This window comes from Terrapene carolina, unplaced genomic scaffold, assembly GCF_002925995.2.
Source record: "Terrapene carolina triunguis isolate 2854851 unplaced genomic scaffold, T_m_triunguis-2.0 Scaffold113, whole genome shotgun sequence".
Classification (NCBI taxonomy): Eukaryota; Metazoa; Chordata; order Testudines; family Emydidae; genus Terrapene; species Terrapene triunguis.
This window is the reverse complement of record NW_020664464.1, coordinates 28,182,406-28,203,475: the sequence shown is the minus strand read 5'-3', so window position 1 is coordinate 28,203,475 and position 21,070 is coordinate 28,182,406. Positions and strand designations below refer to the sequence as shown.

Sequence of the window (21,070 nt, the reverse complement as noted above, 5' to 3'; positions counted from 1 at the left end):
CAGAAGGGACCATTATGATCATCTAGTCTAATCTCCTGCACAATGCAGGCCACAGAATCTCACCCACCCACTCCTGTAACAAACCCCTAACCTATGCCTGAGTTACTGAAGTCCTCAAATCGTGGTTTAAAGACCTCAAGGTGCAGAGAATCCTCCAGCAAGTGACCCATGCCCCATGCTGCAGAGGAAGGCGAAAAACCTCCAGGGCCTCTGCCAATCTGCCCTGGAGGAAAATTCCTTCCCGACCCCAAATATGGCGATCAGTTAAACCCTGAGCATGTGGGCAAGACTCACTAGCCAGCACCCAGGAAAGAATTCTCTGTAGTAACTCAGATCCCACCCCATCTAACATCCCATCACAGACCATTGGGCATATTTACCTGCTAATAATCAAAGATCAATTAATTGCCAAAATTAGGCTATCCCATCATACTATCTCCTCCATAAACTTATCAAGCTTAGTCTTGAAGCCAGATATGTCTTTTGCCCCCACCACTCTCCTTGGAAGGCTGTTGCAGAACTTCACTCCTCTAATGGTTAGAAACCTTCGTCTAATTTCAAGTCTAAACTTCCTAATGTCCAGTTTATATCCATTTGTTCTTGTGTCCACATTGGTACTAAGCTTAAATAATTCCTCTCCCTCCCTGATATTTATCCCTCTGATATATTTATAAAGAGCAATCATATCTCCACTCAGCCTTCTTTTGGTTAGGCTAAACAAGCCAAGCTCTTTGACTCTCCTTTCATAAGACAGGTTTTCCATTCCTCAGATCATCCTAGTAGCCCTTCTCTGTACCTGTTCCAGTTTGAATTCATCCTTCTTAAACATGGGAGACCAGAACTGCACACAATATTCCAGATGAGGTCTCACCAGTGCCTTGTATAACAGTACTAACACCTCCTTATCTTTATTGGAAATACCTCACCTGATGCATCCCAAGACAGAATTAGCTTTTTTAACAGCCATATCACATTGGCGGCTCAGTCATCCTGTGATCAACCAATACTTCTTCAAACAACACACAGTCAACCTGTAGAACTCATTGCCAGGGAATGTTGTGGAGGTCAAAGTATAACTGGGTTAAAAAAAGAATTAGATACGTTCCTGGAAGACAGGCCCATCAATGGCTATTTGCCAAGATGGTCAGGGATGGAATCCCATGCTCTAGGTGTCCCTAAGACTCTGACTGCCAGATGCTGGGACTGGACAACAGGGGATGGATCACTTGATAATTGCCCTCTTGTGTTCATTCTCTTTGAAGCATCTGGCATCAGCCACTGTCGTAAGACAGGATACTGGGCGAGATGGACCATTGGTCTGGCCATTCTTACGTTAAGTTCAGTGTAGATGTACCAAACATGGCCAGGATTATACCTCAAGTGCAAGGAACCATTTCTGCTCACCCATAAGAAAGGTCCTTCCTTTGCACTCACCAGATCAGCAAAACTTCCTATACCATAGTTTGGTTCCATGGGTGCTCCATGTTACTGTTAAAAAAAACACAACTGTGTCCCAATATCTTAGGCAAAATTCTCAAATTTCTCTTTCAAGGACTTCACTACATAGCATCATTAAAAATAAATATTTGCCATGGCTGTCCAGAAAGTTATGATTTTCTTGTTTACAAAATATATCCATGGCTTCTGATATTTTAGGATTTTTGTTTACGTATCAGTATGATGGCAAAGCAGCTGCAAAAACTGCACTGAAAAATCTCCTAAACAAGCTTATTGACAAGACTGTGGTAATGCAATGGATCAGACCAGTGGACTCTCAGGGCCAAATTTTCAAAAGCTTCTAAGTTTTACAGCAGTGAGAAAGTTGATTTATGTACATATATATGGGGGTCTGCATATGCAAAACTGTGGGTGCAATTTTAGAGAATGCTTTTAAAAATCTGGCCTTAGATGTCTTTTCAAGAGGTTTACACTTTCCAAGATGTCATGAGGTTTCTACTAACATTTTTGTGTTTTAAAACAAGATTTAAAAAGTTTTGGAATACTCAGTACACAGAAATCAGTCTAGAACAGAGTCCGCATATACTTCTGTTATAGTAAGTGAGAGATGACATCAGACCACTACAAGGAATGGAATCACTGTCAGCTAAAAGTTATGTCTCAGACAACAGAGTACATATGACAGAGAGAAAGCAGGAGAAGAAAAGTTCCAAAAAGAGAAATTTTAGGGTTGTTGTAACTTAAACACAGTAGTGAACAGCACAGTTCAAATTTCCTGTGTACATTTATTAAACAGAGTGGTGATCAGCATAGTTTATATTTCCTGTATAAACGTATTAAATAGAACAGTGGTCAGCAGAGTTTTTCCACAAACCATTCACTAAGACAAAAACAAGATAAATGATTAAGGAAAACAAACTTGTTGAGCCAAACCTCTACTCCAGGTTTCTTGGCCCAAGACCAGGAAAACTTCATAAGAGATGAAAGCTACCTTCACCATAATTCATACAGCAAAATAATCCTTGCTGGAGAAGCATATGAAGCATGTTATGTGTATTCTGCTTCTAGCTTGAGGTTCTTCCAGCACTTCTTGTGGTTTCCTTCACAGCAGCCAATCCAAACTCAGAAAACAAGGTTGAAGTACTGGTAACTTACCTTGGCAAGATTTGCTGTCTGAAGCTGGAGTGAATCCCATTTCACACTCACATCGATATGCACCAGGGACATTCAGGCACTGTCCATTCTCACACAGATTAACGTTTTCTGCACACTCATCAATATCTGCGGGAAAAGAAGTAAGCAGCCATTAAATTTCTGTGATGTATTTTATCAAAGTATGATTCTGTTTCTTCCCATTTATCATTCAAATAAATTCTGTTCAACATTTGTTGATATAAAGCAAAGCAGGTACACCATTCAAAGATAGAATATAAAAGAATGTAGAAAAACAAAAGGCAACAACTATTTCCAATATCTTTTCCCCTAATGGGTCTCCATGTACTGACATTTTCATTAATAGATTTTATCATACAGTATCTAATTTTGAACCGATGCAAGTTTTCCAAACCCATTAGTGGCAATTCTGACAAACAATAAGGAGGATATTTAATTTCTGAAGTCATAAACGTGCATCATAATGACTGATGAAATATTTCTGAATAAGACACTTCTAGAGGCAAATTTTCAAAATGAAATCTCTATTTATACAAATGTAAATTGCCTTTTTCACACAATTTTTTAACCCTATTAACTGTGTGAGCAAATGATAAATACACAAACACTATTTGCATATACAAACTGAACACCAGTGGGGTCTGTGGGTTTAAACTATCATTTCTGTGCACACGTCATAGTACGCTAATTTTTGCAGGTGTTCTTTCAACATTTGGCCTTTAAAATTTTACTGTTTTGCTAGCATCATTTAGATTTATAAACATTTCATATATATGGGAATGTTGTTCAAGAGTGCAGTCATTGTAACCACATGAAAAATGAACCAGATCACCCAGACTAAGTATACCCAGATACTAAATCTGACTTATTAGTTCTTAAAATAAATTAAATTAATGGAGATATCCTATCTCCTAGAACTGGAAGGGACCCTGAAAAGTCATCGAGTCCAGCCCCCTGCCTTCACTAGCAGGACCAAGTACTGATTTTGCCTCAGATCCCTAAGTGGCCCCGTCAAGGATTGGTTTAGCAGACCAATGCTCAAACCACTGAGCTATCCCTCCCCTCTATTCATTAATGATTAGTTCTCAAAATTATGAAAACAAAATGTTAAAATACTAGTCTTTAAAATATATGAGAATGACCCAGAATGAAGCATATAAACAGTAGAGGGGAAAAGTTGATTTAAAACCACATATTTATCAACTACAACTACATCTACTACAATTAAAAGAATATTTTAATGATTCTGACCATAATAAACAGAAAGAAGACAGTGTCTATCTATTTAGGATGGAAGTAAATTTGGGTCTATATTTAGGTTAGTTGAAAAGTATAGTATGCAGTAACATTACTTTCTAGCCATTATAGCATATTCTAGATGTATTCACAAAAAAGTCACTGAACACACATCATAGAATCATAGGACTGGAAGGGACTTCGAGAGGTCATCTAGTCCAGCCTCCTGCACTTATGGCAGGACAAAATGCGCTAGTACTTGAAAGAAAACAGACGTTACTGCAGGTCTATATTGTGGATTGAAAGGGTGACAAAACTGTAATCATGCAAATACACAATCTCATCAGTGTTTATATATAAAATCAGGATAATTTTCAATATTTCAGATTATTTTCAGTTACCATATGAGAAAAAGTTCATTCTTAAAACAGAAATTCGAAGCCAACTATTAGCAAATGCAAAGGAACAAGCATGATATATTTTTCAATTCTAACCAGACTTAACCTTTCATATAATAATGACCAAATCCTCCCCAAACTGGCATATTGAAGGGAAAACAGATGCTGCCCTCTGCAGTCCCTGCTACAGGGATCCTGCCAACAGGGACAGGATGTGTAATAGGGAGCTGGAGCTGTGTGTGCTCCTGGCTATAGAGTTTACTGGCTGATGGGAGTGGGCGGGGAGGAGGAGGGTATGGTAGACAAGAACACTAGCCAATCAGCCACCTGCAGATTTGGTACACAAGCTAAAGTGAGAGCCAAGAGTCTCTGCTAGCAAGTTTCTTGAATGATCTGGAGGGATCTTGACTTGCATCTTGTATGGCAGAGGCTCTTACAATTTTCTCCCCACCTTTGGGAGTTAGTCCTAATTTTGCAAAGCTTCGAAAAAAAATGGGAAAAATCAGTATCCAAACTACCCTTACAGGAAACTTCTTAGACCTTTCTTACCAGAACAAGTGAATCCATCTCCAGTGAATCCCTCAGCACAGGCACAACGGTATGACCCAGGAGTGTTCACACATTGAGCATTCACACTACACTTGTGGGTTCCATTAGAACATTCATCAAGATCTGTACAGCAGAAGAAAACCAAGACATTAGAAAGAGTAAAGAGTAGAACTGTATATTTATAGCAGGTAATATGCTGTACTCGCAATTAACCTGTGAGGTGATACACACCAAAAAACACAAAGTTGATTATTATAGCCAGGAGGACACCTGTACCAATGCTAAATACCAGTAAGAGATACTTGGTTAATAAACAATTGATTTAATTTTAAATTTTCCTCTTACAATAAAGTTTATATGCATGAATGAAGTGGTTCCATGCACAAACTACTGCAGTTCAAGTGACACATACCCTAAATAACTTGAATTTTAGTACTTTGTTAGAGAAGTTGGAATCAAAACAGTGCTTAAAACCTGGAGAATGCTGCAAAACCTCTACTAAACTAACACTACACCATACTACAGGTACTGATTCCTACTAACTATTTACACTAACAAAGTCCCAGCCAGCAGCTGTGACGCAGGTAATAATCCATGAGCAGAGAACTACACAAGGAGCTCTGACTTAGGCTAGTGGCAGTAAGGAGGAACTAAGGCGAGTCAGGGCAGTACTGCCCTTATATAGGGAGGGGCCTTGAGGAGGAGCAGGATGCATGTGCCACCTTGGTGGGAACTGCTGCAGGAAAAAGGTCGCTGGCTCGTGGTGTGGAGCACACAACTGCAACAACTCAAAGAAGAACAATTCTTTTTACTTGGAGATGCAATGAAACCTCGAACAATAAATTGCCCCCAAAAGCTTGCGGGAGAGGGGCTTTCCCTTCTTCTCAGCAATGGCTTAACCACAGTGAGCTTTAGGGGCAGTTTTACAAAGGTATTTAGCCACCGTAAGACACTGATAGTCACATGAGTGAGATTTACAAAAGCACCTATGTGGGTGAAAATCAATGGAAGTTAGGCGCCTGAATCACTAAGGCGCATCTATAAATCAGACTTAGTGCCTGTCTGTATCCACCAATGCCTAAACCTTTGTAAATCTAGCATGTAGTGCTGTCTCATAATACTCAGACTTATCTTTTATATAAATAATAAAATAAAATAATAATACCTAGTTCTTATACAGCAATTTTCATCCATAAATCTTAAAGTGCTTTGCAAAAGAGGTCAGTACCATTATCCTCATTTTAAGGATGGGGAAACTGATGCACAGAGAAGTAAAGTGACTTGCCCAAGGTCACCCAGCAGCCAGTGGCAGAGACAGAAAAAGAACAATAAGAGATGTTTTTTAAGTTTCCTTTAACTTATAGATACTGATCTATGAGTCACTGGTACAGAATCTCACAACATTTTGTTTCTTCCATTTGTTTTTAAATGAACTTAACATTTTACACAGCTTGACATTTACCCTTAAGCTTTGGAAAAAATATTTAATTCATTCTCCATTCTATAACTGATTGAATTTAGCTTAAAAATGCTGGACATGCATCAAAGGATGTCTGCACTAAAGTGTTCCATTTCTTTCCAATATTATAAGCCAACATAAGTATTCTGACTTGAATCATTTCATATTAAGTTATTTAAAGTAAACTGCTAGACAGACAAGAGTTTGAGATAGAAGTAAACTTTTTTCTTCACAGAACAAAAAATAAATAAATGAAATACAAGAATCCTATTTCTCTATCTGCCCATAGATCTTTACATGTAAAGGAATAGAACGATTTTTTTCAAATAGTCAAGTAAGTCCAATTTAAAAACTTTTCAGCCAAACAAATGCATCACTAATTACACACTCACCAATACATTTAATGCCATTTCCCATCCATCCCTCTCTGCAGCTGCATTTGAAGCTTCCTGGGACATTAACACATGAGGCATGCATGTCGCAGTTGTGGGCACCAATCTCACACTCGTCCACATCTAACAAGGCAAAACAAATTGATCAATAAAAGTTCAATTCCAAGGCTTCATAAATATTGGAAAGTTGACTTGTGATGTTTTTCCAACATACTGCATATGTCCGTTGCATAGTTTCAAAATAAAAATACTGTATAATGATTTAATCAGGTTGTTTTATATTTATAGCTTGTGTTACTAGAAAGTATATAGTCTATTATATTTCCAGGTTTTTCTTTATCTGCAAATATATATTAAAACTGGGTTTGTTATTTCCTACAATATCAGGTTTTTATTTGATATTCATGTAAACTTACACAAATGTTATTTATTTGTATTTGTTTAAAAATGTGCCCATTAGCCCTCTGAGCATACATGCAAATCTTATTCATAAAAAGGATTTGACAATTACACAAAAAATCCCTAAAGGCGAAGTTATAGTAAAAAAAAATCTTTAGTTACTGTAAGTGAGTGACAGCTGTGGAATATACAGAAAAATATTTATTACACTCCGCTAGAAAAAAAGACAAAAATATGTAAAATGGTCCCTATTAATAGCACTTTTGAGGACCTAAGACCATATATTCCTCTTGTTAGACTCAAATAATTGATAAATAAGAGAAAAACAAAAATATTTAAAAACAGAAATCTTTCAAATATAGCAAATATGTACATTCAAGAAGATCTGTTTCTCAGTTTTATATATCCCATAATAATGTCTGTCTTGCATACTACAATAAAACCAAACATTGCAAAAAACAGTAAGTAAAAGAACAAACTGAAATTTCTCTTTGATACAATAACTCAGGGAAACCCTCCTCTTTTGTGATCAGAACTTTGCTTCCATTTAATAACTGTTGCCAACTTTCCTAAGAAGTGCAGTTTTGGAAATATCCAGTTTCCTGCTATGCAGCTATGGACGGCCCCATTTACAATAGAAAGGATGATGTTTAGCTGCAGAAAAATGGAGGGTAAGATAGGTGGATGTCATGGAAGCCTCCGGCATGGCAATGCATAGAGAATAGGATGAGAGTCATTTGGCTGAAACAGCCTCCATCAAGCAGCCTAGCATAGTAGCTGCCCTGTGTCCAGGGGAAGGATTTTCTTCCACTACTAGATTTGTAGAATATAAGCCTGTTTGACTTTAATACTGTACAGTTGCTAGGGTGGTTCATCAAAGGACTGCACGTGTTTCAGTTTCTGTTCTTTACCTTCTTTTCTTCCCTCTCCTCTCTTTCCTTTGATCTTATTCTTGCTATTTAGATTTACTTGATGTACATTTTTTCCCTCAATTAATGTGAAATCCATCTAGGAGCTGCCCACTGTGACAAAGACTAAAACTTTGAAGATGAAATATAACAACTATAATGCATAATACAAATGCTGGAAATATTCTATACCTGTGCATCCAGTGGTTCCCTTCTTGACTGAATATCCTAGCTGACAGTGGCAAATGAAGGATCCCTTGGTGTTCTCACACTCTCCAAACATACAGATGTTGGAATTCAAGTCACATTCATTCACATCTGCAGGTGCATATAGTTTAATTATTACTTGAATATTACAGCCAATTAATAGCATAATCTATTTTGGGGAAATATTTTCACCCTTCAGGTGAATTTAATGAAAGACAGAAGTAATCAATAACTCTATTAGTAAGATATTCAAGGTTTACTTGAGATTTGATAGGTAATATTAGTCTTCAACATACTACATTTCAACCATTCCTCACTTCATTTCTGCAATTCTCTAAAGAGGTAGGGATGATATTTTTGCACAATTACACTAGCATTTTCAAATGGATAAAAGAGTTGAATGTTTAACTATGAAGTTGATTATTTGTTAAAAGAATAATGTAAAGTCAATTTAAAAACACTCAGACATGAACATCATATTGTAGCAATGCTATTAAGACTTTCTTCCAGAGAACAATTTATTTAACAAATGTAACCCTATTTCTAGTCTTGTATTATCTGCAAACGGACTTCAATTTTCATAGGTTTGTTCATCGTTTAAAATTTGATGAATGACATATGAGAGAATGTATTTTAGGCCTCAGAGTGTCACTAGTAAAAAAATAAAACTAAAATAGTAATTGAAACATAAGTAAAATCTAAACGAAAGCACTTACCCCTGATTAAAATGTGGATTATAATTACGAGGTACAGCAAATCCTCTATATTAGGACAAGCATTAAAATCAGGTAAATGGCAAACAGCCAAATGAGAAAATTCATAAAGATGCAGTGATTCATATTACTAAACAATACAGTGATGCCAAGAGAGATGGAACTTTCCAAATATATTGCCCGATATTTTTATACCTCCTTTTAAATGAAATGGTAACACCAGGGTATGCCAATGAAGGAAATTACTATGGTGAGAATAAAAAGGCATTGCTAGTGTTTTCTCTGTTTTGGTTTTGAAAGAAATAAAATACTGGTAAGTATAAATTCCAATAGGCACAATTTTAAATAGGGGTGGCAGGAGTGGAGTTGGAAGTGAACTGGCCCGTAAGATTTCCAGGGATTTTCAGACATATCCCTGTAGTTCTGATCTGTTGGGACTTCAATGCAGGTAAGGACTCTTTTGCATTTTCCAGGGTCTCAGTGGAGGAGTCCCAATCAGAGAGGATTGAAGAGGGGGCCCTAACATGTCTAGGGAACTCCCATGGGTTGGGAGCAGTTGTGGCAAAGGTTTCCTATTTGGTCTTCAGAAAGGGTTTCCACACAGATTTAATACCTGGTTAGGTTTCTGTCCCTTTCTTCAGGGATCTGTTTATTGTTTTCCCAAGCAAAGGGAGACAAGTATACAAAAACCAGCACTAGCAACCATCTGGTTAGGCGTTCAGACTGGGGGGTCCTCTGGCAGTTGCTGGGAGGGCCCTTTCCAAGCCAGAGGGGCTCCATGGGGCCTGCCTGCAGTCTGCAGCACTGTTTGCCAGAGATTATCTTCTCTCCTGACTCTCCCCACACCCCCTTCATGGCTGAGTTCTCCTTTATATTCCAGATGAGAGTGTGGGACAATCTTGAGGTATGGATCAGCTACATCATCTGATTCCTAGCACCTGTCTGTGTGGCTTTCTGGGGTAGGGTCAGCTGCTCCCTGTCTCCCTTCTGGGCTATTAAAGGAGCAGATCGCCCTCTTATAGCGCTATTGTCACTGATCCCTTTTGCAGACACCTCAATATCATGTCTCTTCATCACCAGCTTGTGTGGTACAGCCTGAAGTTCCAAGAGAGAAATAAGTTTACTTTTGAGGGTCACTCACTCCTCCCAGTTAGAATGAGAGTGTTGTATATATGATAAAATCTTTCCATTAAGAATACCCACTAGATTACAGGAATAAATTTAGTGTACGCCTAGGCTTTGTGTTTAGGGCTCTCTACTACATTATGAATAATAACTAGGTTCTCAATTACATTACAAGACTGTAGCTTGAGCCCAAAGTTTAGCTAACTTTGAAACCTATTACATCCTTCAAATTGCAGATCTAGTTGCAACCTCGTAGATTTGTCCACTCGTGGCACGACTCTGCTCTGATACCCATTTTACATCAATGTTTTAACTTCACTGGAGTAACCCCAGATTTATACTGGTGTAAGATCAGAATCACAACTAATTACCTCAGTCACTCCACATGCTATTAAGTAAATAGAAAATGTTACGAATATTTCTACAGATCAAACTACTAGTACTTTGTTGCAGACAGAAACAGGCTACAATAAGAAACAGGAACAGCTTCACAAGCTTCTTAAAGTGAGTGATGATGTTAACGAAGTATGAAACCCAGACTCATAGTCCACTGCTATACAACATTCTAACCTGAGGTTTTCTGTTCCAAGAGGAGAACAGTGGAGGGAAAAATTGTACCTTTAAATCTTCACAGGTTTTCTGTATGTAATTTATGAACGTGTGTATTCCCCTCTCCCCACACACCCAGATCAAAAAAACTGGAAACTGTTAAAACAGAGTTAAATTTGAGAGTATATTTCAGTAACTTAAGGGTAAAAAAAATTACAGGGATGACGTAATTATCCCAAACCAAGCCTTACACTTTCAGGAAGTTCAAATCTGTTACATTATGGAAATAAAGAATGAAGGCACCCAAACAGCCTTACCTCTGCCCCGTAGTGATATCGTGCAGTAATACTTAGATTATGAGTAAGGCATTTTAGTGTTAATGGACCCAAATTAGATTAAAGACTTTTAAAAATATTTTCTCTTCAAGGGAAAGCAGTTAAGGTTGTTTCTTAAGAAAAACTATAAATTTTTGTTTTCAGCAATTTTTTCTTACACAATTTGATTCTGCTTGTAGTGATTCATCAGGAAATACACACAATAACATAACTGCTAAAATATAACTTGTAGGTACTTACCAATGCAGGTTTTCATGTCCATAGAAGCCATGAAGCCATCATAACAAAGACAGCGATATTCTCCTGGAATATTAGTACACTGCCCGCCATCACAGATATCTGGGTTGTTTTCACATTCATCAATATCTGGAATGAAAGCAGATCACATTACAGCACATACAGATAAGGATCTGCTAAAATAGTATGTTTTGTTTTGCTACAGGATACGATGTAAGAATTTTTTTTAATGAAGTCTCATGAAGATACTACAATGTTGTTTTAGCCCCTCTCTTACCTGCACATGTTCTCACATCTGGCATGAGAGCATAGCCATCACTGCAACTACATTCATAGCTGCCCTCCGAGTTGGTGCAGTGTGTGTCACAGCCTCCATTCATGATCATACATTCATCAATATCTGGGAAAATAACATTTGGACTACATTATTTGACCCTTCTGTTTTCATAAGGAGAAGTCATCTTTGCTTGCCATTTTATTTAGCAAGGGAATTATTTTCAACAATGAGCTCATATTGAATTTCTATTCTCACTTTATATCATTGATTTACACTTTGTTTAGCCCTCCCTCTTTCATTACTCATTTTTATCTATGGAAGCAAGTGACTGTTTTTAGGCATTGTTTTTGTTGATATTTGTTGATTTTCTTGCTCTAAGATCCAAAGAAAGTAAAGATGAGAACTTGAAAGGAAATGAAATAGAAGGAAGAAAATTCCAGAGACTCTAAGACATCTAGGTGAAAGCATAGCACAACTTTGTATCAAAACCCTTCAGTTAGGTAACCTAACAGTATGTGCATACTACCAATTATTATAACTCAGTAGTGCTATAAACAAACCTTAAACTACAGAATCGCAGTTATAAAACACAGGAGGAATCTCCCAAAGTATTTACAGAGATAGTGTTGCATTTAAAAAAACTATATGTACCACATGTGATGGGGGAGGGGATAAAGGGGCAAATCAGTAACAAAAGCAGTAACATGGGACCCCTTGCTGTTTTTGATCAGGGAATAAAATTGAACACCACCATCTGGACTTTAGCTAAATCTCTTCAGATTTGACTGGATTAGTATAATGAGAATGATTTTTCCTCAAACTGTTTCGCAGAGGTTTTGCAGCATGGCAACACCACCCTTCTTTCCTCTATATTTAAATTGAAACAATCTGCTCTTTTCATAACTCTTGGGGTAGAGAGGGTCCCAACAGTTGCTGCTTTGGATAGTGACAAGAGCTGGCTCTGACTGGTTTTAACAGGAAATTAAATGTAAAGAGAGATGACATAAAAGTATGAAGGTGGAAGCATTCAATACTTGCCAGTGCAGCCTTGTCTGTCTGGAGTGGCCTGATATCCGGGGTTACAGGAACATTGATATGTTCCAACCATGTTCACACACTTGCCATTTCTGCAGAGATTATCACTCAATGAGCATTCATTTATATCTGAAAAAGAAGAATTGCTCACATCAATTACTTGCCATTCAGAAGGCCAGTTCTGCAACGGCTGCTGGAATGCCAGAGCCACTAAGGAAACATGGACAGAGACTATACTTTAAATTATCCCTGGAAGTGACTATGTAACAAAACAACACTGCAACTGAACAAGTGATATTTCATAGAAGACGTGAAACAAAGCAAAAATGTACTCCAAATACATGGAGAGAGGAGAGCTGCATTTCATAAAGGAACCAATTTTTATCTTTTATGTATTTTAATTGAAAGTTGACAAGATTCTTTTACAATTTCTGAGAGTCCACTCCCGTGAAGTGCTGAACATTTCCTGCAAGGTGCTCTAAGCCCTCAATTCCCATTGAAGTTAATAGATGCTGAGTGTACTGAGGACTTTTCAGTATCAGGCTTCAATTTGAAGCAATCCAGAAACAAGGAGAACAGGAATGTGTAGATATTCCTGGCGCCACATCCTTGTCAGTCCCAAGCAGCTTTTATACCACAGATACATGCCATCCTCAGGTAACAAACTCACCCACACAATCCTCACGTGATGGTGATAGCTCATGTCCCAAAGGACAGTCACATTGAAAGCTGCCTTCTGTGTTCACACAAGTGCCACCTCTGCAAAGGAGAGGGTTACGTTCACATTCATCTATGTCTGAAAGGAAACAGGACAGCATTTAAGGAACAATTAGTGAGGGGGAAAAGAAGGGAAAAGGAATTGTCAGCATCAGAGGGTAATTCAGAATCTGAGGCTCACAAAGAGATTAAAATGAAGTAATGACTGATCTTCTCCACCTCCTGTAATATGGTAAGCAATGAAATTGTACAGTAATGGCTCTCGAATGAGTTCTACTCTCCTGTTTTGTAAGAAATAACTATGAAGTTCAATCATTAAGAAGGAGATATTCAGAATATTTAGGTAAATTAGATGGATTCAAATTGGCGGGAGCTGGTGAAATTCATCCTGTGGCGCTTAAGAAATTTCAGAACGATTACCAATTATCTTTGAGAACTCCCAGAGGATAGATGTCGGCTAACATAATATCTTTCTTGGGCCGGTGGGACGGGGATGCAGAGGAAGAGGGCCAGGGTAATTATAAGCTAGTCAGCCTAATTTGGATACCTATAAAAATACTGGAACAAATTATCAAACAATCAATTTGTAAGCATCTAGAGGATAATAATGTAATAAGTAATAGCCAGTATGGTTTTATCACAAACAAATCATGCCAAACCAATCTAATTTTCTTCTTTGACAGAGTTACTGGCCTAGAGGATGAGGGGAGGGGAGAAGTAGTAGATGTGTATCTTGATTTTAGTAAGACTTTTGACACAATCCTCCATGACATTCTCATAAGCAAACTACAGAAATGTGGTCTAGAAGAAATTACCATAAGGTGGATGCATAGCCGATTGAAAGACTGTACTCAAAGAGTAGTTATCAATGGTTTGCTCTCAAACAGGGAGGATGTATCTAGTGAGGTATCACAGGAGACAATCCTGAGTCTGCTAGTATTCAATATTTTCATTAATGACTTGGATAATGGAGGGAAGAGTGTGCTTATAAGTCTGCAGATGACACCAAGCTGACAAATTAGAGAATTGGTCTGAAATCAACAAGTTGAAATTCAATAAAGATAAGGGCAAAGTACTTCACTTAGGAAATAAAAATCAAATGCACAATTACAAAATGGGCAATAACTGGCTAGGTAATCATACTGCTGAAAAGAATCTAGAGATTATAGTGGATCACAAATTGAATAAGAGTAGGCAATGTGAGGCAGTTGTGAAAAAGGCTAATATAATTCTCAGGAAAATTAAAAGCAGTGTTGTACGTAAGACATGGGAGGTAATTGTTCCTCTCTAGTAGGCACTGGTGAGGCCTCAGCTCGAATAGTGTGTCCAGTTGTAGGCACCACACTTTAGGAAAGATATGGAGAATTGGACAGAGTCAAGAGAAGAGCAATAAAACTAATAACATGTTTAGAAAACGTGACCTGAGAAAAAGGTTAAAAAAACTGGGCATGTTTAGTCTTGAGAAAAGAAGACTGAGGAGGACCTGATAGCAGTCTTCAAATATGTTAAAGGCTGTTATAAAGAGGATGGTGATCAATTGCTCCCTTTGTCCACTGAAGGTAGGACAAGAAATAACAGGCTTAATCTGCTCCAAGGGAGATTTAGGTTAGATATTAGGAAAAGCTTTTTAACTATATGGATAGTTAAGCACTGAAATAGAATTGTAAGGGAGCTTGTGGAACCCCATCATTGGAGGTTTTTAAGAACAGTTTAAACAAACACCTGCCAGGGATGGTCTAGTTATACTTGGTCCTCCCCTCAGTGTGGGGTACTGGCTAGATGACTTCATGAAAGGCACTTCCAGACTTATAGTTCTATGACTCCTTAAAATGTGCAAAAAAGTGTGCAGGGAATTGTAAACCTAATTATGTAGACAATTACCATAACTGCATGCACAATACAGGTATTTGTACCATTAACTGCACATCTGTGTACAGTCAAACCTGATTTATACTTACAGTAATTATGGATGCTAATTAGGTGTGCATTAGTGCACACAGTTTAAAATATCAGGATCCAAACAGTAAATGGAAGGACTGCAATACATTCTGACAACACTTACCCATGCAATTCTTCATCATCATAAATCCACTTTCATAGCCCTCAAAGCATTCACATTCAAAGCTGCCTGGAGTGTTGACACAGGTACCACTTCCACAGAGGTCCGGGGAGATATGACACTCATCAATGTCTATTTTACATTAATGAAGAGGGAAAAAAATCAAACATAGTTTAAAGTGAATCCTGCTTTACATGCAAATAGAGAAGTGACTCATTCCAGTGAAATCTGAAGTGTATACATGGGCATTCAAATATTTCATTTAATATTTTAAAAGAATGAGTCAGTGATCAATTGAGTCATAAAAGATTTGGAACAAGGTGACTTCAGAAATCTAAGTTATATTTGAAACCTTGTGACAAGTGTGTTTCCATCAGGTATCATTTTAGGATCATATTTTTGATGGGATGATATTTATGCAATAGGCACCATACCAAGAATTCCAAAGTTATAGAAAAGCTCTGATTATTATCACCCCTCTTGGAATTGTCATTATTATGGAGATGTCAGTTGACTCCATAGCTAAAGAGGCATTGAGATTTACAAGAAGTGGGTTGTAGCCCACGAAAGCTTATGCTCTAATAAATTTGTTAGTCTCTAAGGTGCCACAAGTACTCCTGTTTTTTTAGTAATATGGAGATTACTTTAATATATTATGTAAGCAAAAATCAAGAGTATCTAAACTCACAACACTTACTCCTAAATAGAAAGTTAATTTTCTGGAAAGTTAGAAGTATATTGGTTCACTTCTTTAGAAGTTAGGAAGTTAAAATGACTCCTTTCACATTTAGATTTGCAGTTTAATTTCTCTTTTGGATTGATGTACTTTATTAGTTATGTCTAAATATGCAACTTGGTCTGGCGAACCACGGCACATTTGTCGAAAACCAAAGTGGAAGGGATAATGTATTGGAAGGGCTCCATGTAAGGAGCCAGGGAAGCAAGGTGGGCAGCTAAGGAGTTGGTCTGAAGAGGGCGTGCAACAGAGTGTTGGATGCAGGGTATCAGGATTTGCAGGACTGGGGAGCATGGCTGAGCAACGTGCTCCTCACTGACTCCTCAGCCCACTGGCCAGACTGCTTGCCTTTCTCGTTGGCCTACTGCCTCACCCAATTGTCCAGTCTTTCTACCCAAACTGGCTTCCTGGTTTGTGCTTTCCACTATATCCTCAGTCCTTGGTCCTATTAATTATTTTTATATATAGAAGTCTCTTTTTTTAAATTATTTTTAAAAACAGTAAAAATGTGTAAAACAATGCAAAATTATAAAAAGTGTACAAGTGGAACAGAAATCAGAAGATGGGGTTATAGATATCTGAGAACACTGAATTGATTAATAGAGGAGCCCCAGAGAAGTGCAGAGCATTGAGGAGCAGAGAACTGGTGTAGTTCTCCCTGAGGTCCAAGAAAGACAGGGTGAGGAAGACAGGAATAGAGCACATGGGGCAAAAGGGGGGTTGTGGGTGTCAGGTATGAAAGTGGTCAGGAGACTGTAGAGAGGAGATATCTGGATAGGTGGTTCAGAGATGTAGGAATGCACAAATTCAAGTGTTTATAGAGGAGCTGCAGGAGGCAGACACACACATGGAGTTGGGGAGGCAGGGATGAGGAGGGACATGGGGAGATAGAGAGAAGAAGGAATCATTTAACATTTCACACATTGTTTACACTTCCATCATGGATAAAATCCTCTCCCTTTTTCCTCCATTTCATTCCCTCTCGCTCCCCTCTGTGCAACCCAACAGTAATTCCTATACCACGTACAGATGTGCAGAGGTGTGCAGGACAGCAATACACTGCAGTGGACCTCATGTCACAGCACGGTTGGCCTACTACAAATTTTACCCACTAATCCCATTTTGTTAGTAATTTAAAACACAAAAACACATTAAAAGATCATTGAGTCTAGAGCTGGTCAGCAGAAAATTTTGATCTGAACAAAATTTCAATGAAAAAGTGGGAAAAAAAACTTTTGTGAAAAAATGTTCTCTGACCTCTCATTAACTTAAAAATAAGGTTGCTTAAGTGCATTTTCCACCAATACAAACACTAGAAAACCACGGAAAACACCAGGTAAGGGAACATTAACATCCAGACCAACCTCAGATGCCTTATCACACACACATCAAACAACCCAAACGCGCACACACAGAAATTCCTGAGCTCCAGAATAAAACCACTTTAATTTCCAACATGCAATCACTCACAATGCACACATTCAGTTCCTCAATCACACAAGCTTACTAGCTTAACTCTGACCTCAGATTTTTTTAAGTGCCAATAATACATATTACATGTCTGTCAGTATTATGCCTGATATCACATGTGAGCATGATTGTAAGGAACTGGATATAAGCATTTTGCGCTGCATTTTGCAAATGAATGTGAGTTTGTGGTGGAAGTAAGGAGTCTCCGAGTCCACCTGGTATTACGATGCCTAGGTAGTAAGGGATGTTAATGTTGCCTTAACTGGCAATTTTCTTGAATTTTAGTGATTTCATTTCTAGAAGCTTGACTTAAGCAACTTTAACAGTAATTTAACAAAAGTTTTGGTGTATGAGAATACATTAGAAGACACAATTATTAGAGAATCACTCATTGAAAGAGAAGCTCAAGAGCTTCACACTAACAGCCAAATTTTGCATTTCTTACTGGGGAAAACTCCCAAGAACTGCAAGTCTGGATAGTGAGTTTTTAGATCGCCATACTGAGCAAAATGGGTGCAGCTTCCTTTAAACACTGGGGAAAATGTAACACTTACCTGTACAGTTTCTTTCCTCCATATCTAAAGCAAACCCGCTGTTACATCTACACTTGAAACTTCCAATTGTGTTCCTGCATTTGCCATTCATGCACATACCAGGGAACACTTTACATTCATTAATATCTATGAAGAAAAAAATAAAACAGAACATTTAAATTATTAACAAGGAAACTGTGTCGAGAGTGGTAATTTCCCATTCCTGAGCATCATTTTGTTATCTGAACAAACTGCGCTATTCTGATTTACCCTGCAAAATAGACCTGGCAGTGCATAAGACATTGTTGCTTCATTCCTGCTGCTGAAAGTCATTCTTTTCTAGAAACTGAACCTCAGCTACCACTGTGAGGTTGTGAATTCAAAACAAAGCAGGAAAGAGAATGAAGAAACCCTGTGGAATAAATTGTGCCTATAAGACACAGCCTGAGAAAGAGGCAGTGAGGAGACATGCCAGCCCAGGTATAACTTGGTGAGAGAGTTTGTGGCTCCCTGAAACTCTTTCTGAGATTCCCAGAGCACATGGGGACTTTTCAGCAGCTTTGCAGACTAGTGCAGTGGAGTGGCAAGGGTATAGTCCCACACTTTCACTCCACTTTGGGGCAAAACAGTCCCTTGCAATGTATGGAGAGAGCAGTCCCCACATACTCCATAATACGGGGACTGCAATTGTAATAGTCCTTGCACAGGGCTTATAAAAGGGCCTCTTTGTACACACAAGAGTCACTCAGGCCCTAAACACTATCTGATGAGCACTATACATTACTTCTAGGTACCATTCTACTGGATGAATGCCCTTAACTGAGAAGCATTCATTTTATGGAACAAAATTGTAGCCTGGAGACAGCAGTATGTGCAGAAGAAAGTGCTGGTGCGAGTACAAGAGAAAACAATAGTTAGAGAAAAGCAGAGCTAAATCCTGGACAAAATACTAGTCCTTAATCCTTGTTCAGGCTGACTTCCACTGAATTTAATAGGAGTTTTACCTGAGTAAGGACAGTAACAATTAAATATCAGAACTGATGAATGGTTATGCATAATGAAAAACGTTCAAGTTTCTCCAAACAATATGATGTTTTTCAAGACAAAGGCTTTGCAGTATACGCGCTTGTTTAAAAATATTTCAGAATAATCTCACCTTGTATAAAAATGAAATGAGGACAAAAAAGGTGAGAATATACTTATTACTTTAAGTCTTCAATTTTCTGTGGCAGGGAGAAACTGGTGTTTCTGTCCTCTTCTACCTCTCACCTCCATCCCCCCTAGCCCAACTTCTGGTCACGCATATACCTTCCAAGAACGTAACAATCCACAGTTCTCCCTCCACAACCCAGGCCTCACTTGGGCATCAATAAATATCTCACCTCCAGCTCCTCAGGCAGTTTCCAACCCCTCTCAGTCTGAGGAGGAAGCAAGAGTCACTTAGGCAGCATGCAGAGGGGAAGGACAGTGGCCTTCTCCTTCCTTTCTCTTTCACTGCTGGTACTGTCTTCATTATCTTCTCTAACCAGAATATTCAGCTTCAGTATCATCTTAGCCATTTTTTTCCTTCTCATGTAAAATGGACGCTGTTGCTAAATCCAGCAGGTTTTTCCTCTACATTATCAGCTCCAAAACATATCCATCCCTCTCCACTCACATGCTCAAGAACCATGACTACATCCTAATCTCTTGCCTTGACTACCATAAACTTCTCCTCTCTGGCTTCCCAGACTCATCTTATCCCTACTCCAATATGTCCAAATTGCTGCCACAAAACACATTCCACACATGGAGGGGAAGGAGATGACTATTTCTTAACTAATATTTGTTATGTTTGAATTTTAATGCTATTAATTGATAACATCCCTAATCATATAAACCCTGGTGTTTTCCCTTTAATGATTGAAAGATACAAATAACACCCACTTTCAGCTCCAGTAAGCTATGTGCAGCGAAGTATGGATTTTACCTTTATAAAATGGCCTGCCAGTTAGAACATCTCCCCTGTTGGAAAAACCAGGTCCCCTAGGGCACAAGGCCTCATATTCTTTGGTGCCAGGCTTAGGACATTCCTCACAGTCTGAGCCCCAAGCAGCACCAACAGCACAGCAGCAGGCATCCATACGAAACTTGCCAGGTACGGACTGAATGCACTCATCTTCATCCCACTTCAGGTAACATTGCTCCATGCGGTTATCTGCACATTTTATACAACAAAGGCAATTATACCATATTACAGAGTAACTGCTTGCTAAATTTAATGACTTTTTAATAAACAGTTATTTTTGAATTATGCATGCGTGATGTTCAGCCTTTTATACCTCTAGGGAGGAGAGTACAAGATCAGATTTGTACTTGAGACGCCAACATGTGTGTTTGATATTCCATCATATGAACTACACAGATGCATAAATACCATTGCTGATGTTATATTATTGATGGATTTCTAGATGTGTATTGTTTCACACTGAGTAAAAGTATCTCCAGAAAGAGAGGTATAGATCACAAAGTTTCAATGCAAATGTTATGACCTTTGCATTATTACACCATCAAGATATAGTGTTGTCATGACACGAATGTGCTCCCTTGATTGTCTGTGTGTATTTGGTAGGAAGCAGAAATATATTTATTCACTGTTCAAAGATACTCTAATTTATAAATATTGTATGGCATATATAGTAAAAATCAGCTGTTCTTTAAAATCTGTGATATTGGATTAATAACATGAAGAATTCAGAAGATTTTAGATACAGGTTTAAGCAAAATTTTGTTCCAGTTCTGCTGGTTTTTGTTGGCCTTGTGTTAATAGCTCAAAGTAGTAACAAAAAAACCCTCCAAAACAAAACCCTAGAATACTTTAATGGAAGCTCATTTACAGTCACATTTAGGGACAAATTTTCTAATGTGTATAGAAATGGGTGGGTCTACCAAAAAGGTACATACACCAATTGGACCTACAAAATCCACATTTGCATACTGTACTATCTAAAGAAGTATTACATCTCTTATTTACATATGTAGTTGTGTGTGTGTGTGTGAATTCATGTTTTAAGGCTCAAAGGGCATGTGTACATTTTTCCAAGCTTACCTGTATCACCCATTAAA

General features: G+C 38.1%; 1 protein-coding gene across 1 annotated transcript in view; it reads right to left on the bottom strand.

The window, feature by feature from the left end:
• The window catches only part of FBN2 (fibrillin 2), a 250,004-nt gene that overhangs the window by 83,899 nt on the left and 145,035 nt on the right, over nucleotides 1-21,070 (bottom strand). The window contains exons 24-34 of the mRNA XM_024193355.3: nucleotides 19,935-20,162; nucleotides 17,987-18,112; nucleotides 15,230-15,358; nucleotides 13,121-13,246; nucleotides 12,454-12,579; nucleotides 11,416-11,538; nucleotides 11,142-11,267; nucleotides 8,165-8,290; nucleotides 6,666-6,788; nucleotides 4,815-4,937; nucleotides 2,614-2,739 (exon numbers count right to left, since the gene is read on the bottom strand). Coding sequence (XP_024049123.1) covers nucleotides 2,614-2,739; nucleotides 4,815-4,937; nucleotides 6,666-6,788; nucleotides 8,165-8,290; nucleotides 11,142-11,267; nucleotides 11,416-11,538; nucleotides 12,454-12,579; nucleotides 13,121-13,246; nucleotides 15,230-15,358; nucleotides 17,987-18,112; nucleotides 19,935-20,162 — 1,482 coding nt within the window. The remainder of the gene's footprint in view (nucleotides 1-2,613; nucleotides 2,740-4,814; nucleotides 4,938-6,665; nucleotides 6,789-8,164; nucleotides 8,291-11,141; nucleotides 11,268-11,415; nucleotides 11,539-12,453; nucleotides 12,580-13,120; nucleotides 13,247-15,229; nucleotides 15,359-17,986; nucleotides 18,113-19,934; nucleotides 20,163-21,070) is intronic.